This window comes from Xenia sp. Carnegie-2017, unplaced genomic scaffold (genome assembly GCF_021976095.1).
Source record: "Xenia sp. Carnegie-2017 unplaced genomic scaffold, XeniaSp_v1 HiC_scaffold_24, whole genome shotgun sequence".
Classification (NCBI taxonomy): Eukaryota; Metazoa; Cnidaria; class Anthozoa; order Malacalcyonacea; family Xeniidae; genus Xenia; species Xenia sp. Carnegie-2017.
This window is the reverse complement of record NW_025813487.1, coordinates 15,433,863-15,441,973: the sequence shown is the minus strand read 5'-3', so window position 1 is coordinate 15,441,973 and position 8,111 is coordinate 15,433,863. Positions and strand designations below refer to the sequence as shown.

The window sequence follows — 8,111 nt, the reverse complement described above, 5'->3', positions numbered from 1 at the left end:
GAGGCGTGCGGGTTCCACGTGCAAGCAGGGAAAGTTCATGCGATTCACAAATTACCGTGAAAGTCCTCGTTCACTTATCCATGTAATAACCACGATTATCCTTGATAAGACCCTGACTTAAGATGGCGGAAAAGGAGGAGAGCGTCGATAGCGAAAGCCTAGCTAAATCAAGGGAACAGCGCAAAAATGCCGGCAATAAAATGTCAAAACTGCTTGCAGATGAGCTAGGGATGACGATTTCTACAAAACAGCCCTTGGTGGGTTTGAGGATGAGTCTGACGATGAAGAGTATATGTCGGAAGATGAACAATCCGATCAAGTCGATTCCGACTTCAGCTTGTCCGAAACAGAAGAAATCGTCGAACAAGATGAAGATGAAAATAAGAAACGCAAAAAACGAAAAGAATATTCAAGTCAAAGCACAGCGTAAATGAAAGAGGTGACAAACAGCAAGCGAAAAAAGCAAATAAAGAAAGAAAGTCTTCTACTAGTACTACTGGAGGGAAGAAGTCACCGGTGGAATTGAGAACTTCGAGCAGGAAATCGACCAGAGCTGCAACTGTACGAAGTGCAGATAAGGAACGAAAAAGAATTGAAAAGAAACAGGTAGTTCAGGATTGAAGGAACTTGCAGGTTGTGTACGCTGTGTCCCAGTATAGAGAACATACAGTAGAGCCACTACATTGAAAGTGCACAGTATAGAGAACATACAGTAGAGCCACTCCATTGAAAGTGCACAATATAGAGAACATACAGTAGAGACACGAATATCCCATGGCACATGTGATTACCATAGTGGCAACTAGTCAATTGCAATTTATGACCAATAGGAATGATGAAATGGCTTATGGCAGCCTGTAATCTTATTAAATATACAGCAGCCAGTTGCACACAGCATTACGGCATAGGCAGCCAGTTGCATACAGCATTACGGTTGTGGGGTCGTGCCACTAGCTTGACCAGCCAGGTTGTTTATTTCTTGTTAAGCAATTTTTTCCCTCTTTACTCACTCCATAAACATTAGATTCTAAACGCATATATGATGAAGATGTTCTGAAATTTACATTGCACACCTACATAAACTTCCTACCAGGCTATGCCCCTGAGTTTACACAGCCAAACCTGACAATTGACATACAGAAGATTGTCCCCATTGATTTACAAAAAACAATGCTACCTGACATGACATGTACTCTGTGATAATTCATTGCATATGTAGGTAGAAAAAAAACAAGTGACCTTCTCCCAACTCAGGCCACTTACGCAAAAAGAACTGTTAGCAGAAGCAGAAGTCACAAAAATCAACATTGCCTCGCTAAAAGCCTACCAGCAAATGGAAGAAACAAAGAAAAAAGCAAAAAATCTCAAGCCTGTTCGCAAAGAACCTATGATTCGATACCTTTCCTTATCCATGCCCATGATTGAGACCATCAATGAGATCAAAGTTGATGTTGATGATGACATTAAGGAAGACCAAATGGATGAAATTGAAACCATGACCAAAACTCCCCTGGTCAAATGTTCTAGAAACTTTATAATATTCACAGATCCGAAAACATTTCCAGGAAACTATTTTACCTGTGGTAATAAAGTGACAGTTCCTCAAAAAGCATATTGTCCAGTTACCGGGCTTCCAGCCAAATATAAGGATCCGGTGACAGGTCTACCGTATGCAACGGCACAGGCTTTTCGATACATCAGAGACCATTACGCCAAAAAGACAACGGAAGATTGTAACAGCATCAAGACATGTGATGGCAGATTGTATGTATGCATTTTTTGTTTTGGTTTTAATATTCACTGCTGATTTATTAATTTAAAACATTGTTGCTGTTATTTTAGGAGGTCATCACAAAGATTGACAAAGCAAACATACATGGAAGCTTAATGATTTAATATGAATGTATTATTTAAAATGATCAACTAGATGTTAAAAAGTCTACCAGGGTTCAAATTTGAATCTCATTATTTACTATCAAGTATTTTATATGAACCCTAAAACTTCTCAAATCAACTAAAGTACAGGTCAACAAATTATTCTAAACTACCTATTCCAACAAATTGCATTAACTATCTTGATTTTCTTGATGAATTAAATACGTATTTATTGCACTGGTCAATATGTAATTGTTAACGAAAAGCTTCAAACTTTACAGCCTAGATTTAACCTACAGCACATGTGCTCATGATCATGGACCAAAATCACTCTTCTTCTAGACGTTTGCGCTCTTTGCGGGCTAAATTTTGAAAAAAGTTGAAGTGAAAAGTCCATCAGACAAAAAACATGCTTTATAAAGTTGAAAACACAGTCCTAAAGACATAAATTGATCTGGTTGGGTTACTCTCCACATAAATACATACCTATATCATTGTTTCTTAGTAAGTATTTATCAACCAGCACTTGTGGTCCACGTGAGTCAAATGAACATCCTAACTTCAACAAAGTCTTATTCACTTTCAAAACATTAGCTATCTCATCCTCCGCTTGACTACCAATCATTTGAGCCTAAATAATGTACCCAAATGTGCCTTGCATGTTTAACTGTTCTATGTTTTCAAAACTAAATTATAATACAAAAACTTCACACCTGATTGGCAATACGTAATTCTTTTAAAGTAGTGTTCACTCTCAACGCCTGAATAAGGCACTTGATTCCTTCGCCAGTGAGATTGTTTGATTCAACATTGAGAGATGTAATTGTTGTATTTCCATGCAAAGCTTTGGCGATTTGCTAAACCATTAAAATACATAAGTTACCATTTCATGTATTACTTGGCACTTTAATTACAAATGTGTGAATTAACAATGTGCAATTTGCACATTATTTTGGCCAAAATCGGGCAAATTTCACAAAATTTTTTCAAACAATACACAAAATAAGCACATAATATCCATTGATTACTAGTATGCAAATTGACATTTGTAATATGAGATCACACTATGAAAATTTTAAAATTATTTAAACCTCCATAAAAACATGAAAACAAAAGAAAGTGGACACAGAATTGCAGTACATTACATTATGGTACATCAATCACACAATTTAAAGATATTAGCAAACTGCTGCATCATATTCAGCTTTGTGGAGTATCTGTTTTAATGTGAGTCTAAGTAGCTGCATGCAAAAACTAATATCAATTTGATCATGACTTTGGATGTAAATTTTTCTTAAAAAATTACACATTGTTTTCTCTTTACTAATTCACACAATGTTTTCTCGTGAAAGGAATGTCGTATGAATGTTTTATGCAGTGCGGTGTTTGAAATTAAATGAAGATATGATCTTCGCACTTTGCTGGACGACATTACGAGCAATTACAAGCATTGCGAGCAATACGACATTCAATTCACACAATGTTAAAGGCAAGATAACCTCACCTTGACATGTCTATCACACATTTTTGTGTTCGCCATGGACAGAACATTTAAGTTTGTATTGCCGGGGATGCATTCTATAATCCTGTTGATCGCATCAAGCTCATCAATATCTTTGTGATTATTTACATTGAGATTAGTAAGACTTGGATCATTTGATTCCAGTTTTTGCAATGCGTTAGCCAGATCTAGCTCGTTTACCGCTTTCAAACTTGGATCTTTCTTCTGTTTGCTAGCACTAACATACTCTGCAAAATCACAAATGGTTAGGCAATAGGCCATGTGGGCATCTATTGTGCAATTTCAATGAACAATTCTTACTTGGTTTTGCTTTGCGCAAGCCACTGCCACGCAAAGATTTCCCAACCAGACTTGCATCTCCAATAGAACTTTGTTCCTGGGTCAGCAGCCCATGAAGCCCCAGAACAGCTATAAAATAATTGATTGAAAACTTAAGATAAGTGAGAAAGGTACTTTGTTCCTGGGTCAGCAGCCCATGGAGCCCCAGAACAGCTATATAATAATTGATTGAAAACTTAAGATAAGCGAGAAAGGTACTTTGTTCCTGGGTCAGCAGCCCATGGAGCCCCAGAACAGCTATATAATTATTGATTGAAAACTTAAGATAAGGGAGAAAGGTTCATAAGGGTCTGACACAAAATATTCTTCCTTTCCAAATGACCTCAAGTTTACATGTTGGTGGATTACAACAAAATTTCCTATAATCAATATTGCACTGAACCTGCCTAATTTTTAAAGCTGTACAAGTTTTTTTATGGACATAGTAGTCAGTGAAAACTCTCTACTACTATTTAATAAAACAGCTCAAATATTTCAACTGACCAGCGAGTTCTGCAATTTCATCAACGGAAGCCCCATCTAGTGCATCACTTAGGTCATCTGGCAATATTGTAGCCTGAGGTTTCTGTTTTGGTTTTGCTTTCCAAACTTTACCACGAGTTTCCTTCTTGAATGGCAAGTAATTCTCGCCAACTTTAGATTCTAACGCCTCCTTTTCCATGTGTTTCAGAAGATGTTCTCGACTGAACGGACCGGTGGGTTCTTTCTCAGTCTGGTTCTCTTGCCTTTCACCGGCTGGTAGCAATTCATTCTAGTTGCAAAAATTATGTCTATATATCGTTATGGGCATTATGAAGTATGGACACCACTTGAAAATTGATATGCCCTCTTGTTGCAATTTATTATAACAATTATATACAATTAAAATTCCAATCACTTGATGCATTTATTTCCAGAAACAAAAGCTCTTAGAAAGACAAAAGGAAAATCAGGAATATAGATATATATGTGATGTTAATTCCCATGGTAACAAAGTGCAGCATCCGCCGGCAAAAGGTTCAATAAACGCTGTGTTTGTTTACCTATCTTGAAAATTGTAGAAATAGCAAAAGAAAATGTATCAAACCAGTATCTACACAAGACAAGCATTCTGTACTACTTATAAATAATAAATAATAAATTACGTAGGCTTCAAATCGCTTATATGAATGATTTACACACCGAGGTAAAAAACGCCCCAAAAACCATGTACAAGGAAAACTAGAATGTTTACTCAGCGTAAATTGTATTAAGCTTGACTGATGAACTCGTAAACATGCCTATTTACGAAATACTTTGAATTGAAACACAAAAAAAATTTGTGTAGTATCTTTGGTCACAATTAAAATAACTAAATGCTCATTCGGAATGTCTAAAATTGATCGCGTATCAACTATAGAGTGGCTAAAATATTTAGTACAGTACTCGAATATTCAATTTGGCTTACCTCTGGGTCAATGGCATTGGAAAGCTCTTCGATATCTTGTAAGGATAGTCCTTCAAGCAAACGTAGATCATCCAACTCACTGTTTTCCACATTCGACATAATTTGTTGAAATGTTGATCGTGACGTTCAAATTTACAAAGTTCAAATGTCGTCGATTTAGTTCCTTAAACAGAGTTGTATCAGCAGACACACGTTATTTTATTCTTAGCTTATGGACGTATTCTTCTCAAACGCAAGTTCAAAAAAATGCTCATAAATTGTAGAAAAGCGTTAATTACTTGATTGTTGAAGACTTCTGTGTTGTCTTTCTTCTAGACTAACGCGAAGCAGTGAATTCTAAATTACGAAACAAAAAATTTAAAGTGTCAACCCCCCTGACAACAGTTCCCTCCCATTAACACCCACGCGCATAATATGCAAATTTCTCAAGTACTTTCTCTTAACTAACAAGATCTATTTCTTGATGTTAATTATATTATTGCCTCACATTGAAGATAAAATACAACTGTGAAGTCATATCATACACAGTAAAAGGCAATTTCAAAGAATTATTTCAACTTGTAAAATTATTGGTAAGATAGATTTTCCCAAGTTTAATAAGACAAAAATTCAAAATTCTCTCAAGATCATACTCTTAAATAGATTCTTAGATTATCATTAACAAAGAATTTCTCATACTAAATTCAATGAAAAGCAACCCTAGCAAAGACAAACATTTCATTGTGAATCAAAATTTAAAATTTTGCAATCAGCAACTAGTGCTTTTGACAAAACAACATAGTTTTAAATTCATTATACATAGTCAAAGTGTTATTAGTTTAGAAATCTGATCTAGAAAACATGAGAAAAAGGCAACAGGCAAACTAGTAACAATTTTTGATAGCTAAAACGAATAGATTACATGAAAATATATCATTTATAATTACACTTTCATGACATACCTTACTCTTTGTAACATAAAAATGAAAAAGATTTTGACTTAAATAAATCTTTTTATACCTAACAATGTCTAAAGTAGCAATAAACCCAGGGTTGTCAATGTGTGTCAGAAATTCTCACTAACACAAACCATGTGCTAGAACAGAGTCAAAAACAAGCATCATCTCATCTTAATAACACCGAAAAATATTCAATATTATCAATGGGGTGCATGAAAAAAAGTCTATTGATTGAAATAGATGTGTATGTCGCAGTATACAAAAAATTTTGTGGCTGCTGATACATTTGTGGCCAAACACTGAATGGTTGAACTATAACTTATCATCAAAAATATATCATTAGAAAGTGTGAGACAGAATCAAAGCTATTGTTTAATACAATATCAACATTACAATTTTCTTAGTAGTAATTACTTATTGTTGCTTCCTTCTGAATGAGCAGCCTAAGAAACAAAAATAAAAATACATTACATATTGTATAAAATTTATAAAACAAAAAGGCATGGCAACCTTCAGTTAATCTTGCACGACCACCAGTGGGCTGACACAGAACTGTCGAACAGCTAACGCATAGCACAACTGTCTGGGCATGACTGAATACGGTCGTAATCTTGTAACAACCTGTAGCAAAAAGGAATCAGAAATTGAAATAGAACTCAACAAGAATATTTTCCTCATAAAGTAAATGGTTTGAACCCGAGAGTATTGTTACATGTTTGTAAATGTAAATGTCAAAAGACTCTGAAGATGACTACCGCTAAGGTTGTTGAAACGTCAGTCAACAACAACAAAAACAGTCCTTCTCACGACTATACCAACCTGGACGATCTACATTTACAAACATGTAAGAATATTTTCCATATTCCACAACAGAACTTACCAGGACATTTTACATCCATGAAGTATGAATTGGGTGACTGCACAAGCCTTTTTAATTTGTGTTTTCTTTTCTCTTCTTCAGCAGTAGGATGTAGTAAATCTTTATACAACTACAAATATATTCACATCAATAAAGACATGTTCACTTGGCTTACAGAACCTTACAAGCAGTTTATAAATTTAAAAATATAACGATACAAATTACATGGACAATACTAAATGATCATTGACAAGAACACAAAATGCACGAAATCTACAAAACGCCTTAGAAAAATAAAGCTTGCATATCCAGGGGAGGTGATTATTTAATCAAATAAATCAAGTGATAACCAGTTTCGCTAACAGCAAACTGCATTGAGTAAAGTAAAGAAAATGTTTACTGGATTTCCAGACAATTTGAGAAGAAGTTAACGGTAAGAACGCTTTACACAGCAGTGGACAAAATTCATCACTCAACATGCTACGACAACACGCGGTCAAGCACAAACTTGTAACAACTAACGAACGCTCATAAAAACGAAAATTGGACGGCAAGTAGAGCTTATTTCACTTCACAATAAAAAGCACACATCATTACGCTTTTCGAGACAAAAATCTGAGACTAAAACTAAATTAAACATTAAAAACTCCAGTATTTTCGACAAACTCACAGGCATGTTTTCGACCTTGATTGTCGACTTCAACAAAAAGAAAGTACCACGGCGCATGCGCAACTGATATTACAGGGGAGTTCGGCTTGTTTTGAAGGGAGTAGAATTAATGCGCATGCGTTATTGCCCCAGCCACCATTGCCAGAACCAGATAATAATAAATTATAAAAATTGTTAACAGGCAGTGGCAAGTTTTTCTAAAAATTGTATAGTTTCTATGTCTTCATGTTTAGCAGTGTCAAAGATCAATGAATGGAACGGAACTTGTTTGTCACGCTAGATGATGCTTCATAATCTCATCTGTTGTTTAGCCCCTGAAACTTTACAATGCTTCCAATCATACATTACAATCGTTTTACAAGCCTTCTCAATCTCACAATAGACTATTTCCGGAGAGTTTTTCTACCAAAGCCCTTTTATTGCCTTTTGCCAGGAAACTTCCTGCAAGTGGAAGCCCAAGAACGTGAAATAAGATACGTCAT

General features: G+C 35.4%; 3 protein-coding genes across 4 annotated transcripts; 1 reads left to right on the top strand and 2 right to left on the bottom strand.

Moving 5' to 3' along the window:
* Positions 1–109: 109 nt before the first annotated feature.
* Positions 110–2,112, top strand: LOC124452236 (vacuolar protein sorting-associated protein 72 homolog). The gene is given in 5 exon segments (XM_047002819.1): positions 110–222; positions 225–426; positions 492–606; positions 1,220–1,764; positions 1,843–2,112. Coding segments are annotated over 5 exon segments (1,008 nt in total). The 5' UTR covers positions 110–122; the 3' UTR covers positions 1,889–2,112.
* Positions 1,874–5,510, bottom strand: LOC124450588 (tropomodulin-1-like). Of its 2 annotated transcripts, XM_047001221.1 has the most exons (8): positions 5,441–5,495; positions 5,163–5,325; positions 4,220–4,487; positions 3,698–3,805; positions 3,380–3,624; positions 2,589–2,732; positions 2,362–2,506; positions 1,874–2,237 (listed from the first exon to the last, which is right to left on the bottom strand). In XM_047001221.1, exons 2-8 carry the CDS (start codon positions 5,259–5,261, stop codon positions 2,203–2,205), a joined length of 1,044 nt encoding a protein of 347 aa, XP_046857177.1. In that variant the 5' UTR covers positions 5,262–5,325; positions 5,441–5,495; the 3' UTR covers positions 1,874–2,202. The 2 variants fall into 2 exon arrangements, with proteins under 2 accessions (XP_046857177.1, XP_046857176.1); XM_047001220.1 differs by having other exon boundaries at positions 5,163–5,510.
* A 939-nt stretch (positions 5,511–6,449) lies between these two features.
* Positions 6,450–7,693, bottom strand: LOC124451413 (40S ribosomal protein S27). The gene is made up of 4 exons (XM_047002018.1): positions 7,630–7,693; positions 6,981–7,089; positions 6,611–6,721; positions 6,450–6,543 (listed from the first exon to the last, which is right to left on the bottom strand). Exons 1-4 carry the CDS (start codon positions 7,684–7,686, stop codon positions 6,515–6,517), a joined length of 306 nt encoding a protein of 101 aa, XP_046857974.1. The 5' UTR covers positions 7,687–7,693; the 3' UTR covers positions 6,450–6,514.
* Between the last annotated feature and the right edge of the window lie 418 nt (positions 7,694–8,111).

What these genes read in the sequence shown, in the direction of transcription:
- LOC124450588 (XM_047001220.1), bottom strand. Translation starts at nt 5,261, where the DNA reads ATGTCGAATGTGGAAAACAGTGAGTTGGATGATCTACGTTTGCTTGAA. An exon ending in CTTGCGCAAAGCAAAACCAA is followed by an intron (nt 3,625 to 3,697) that starts GTAAGAATTGTT and finishes GTGATTTTGCAG; the next exon opens with AGTATGTTAGTGCTAGCAAA. An exon ending in TGTGTGATAGACATGTCAAG is followed by an intron (nt 2,733 to 3,379) that starts GTGAGGTTATCT and finishes TTAATGGTTTAG; the next exon opens with CAAATCGCCAAAGCTTTGCA.
- LOC124451413 (XM_047002018.1), bottom strand. Translation starts at nt 7,686, where the DNA reads ATGCGCCGTGGTACTTTCTTTTTGTTGAAGTCGACAATCAAGGTCGAA. An exon ending in CATGGATGTAAAATGTCCTG is followed by an intron (nt 6,722 to 6,980) that starts GTAAGTTCTGTT and finishes TTTTTGCTACAG; the next exon opens with GTTGTTACAAGATTACGACC. An exon ending in TCGTGCAAGATTAACTGAAG is followed by an intron (nt 6,544 to 6,610) that starts GTTGCCATGCCT and finishes TTTGTTTCTTAG; the next exon opens with GCTGCTCATTCAGAAGGAAG.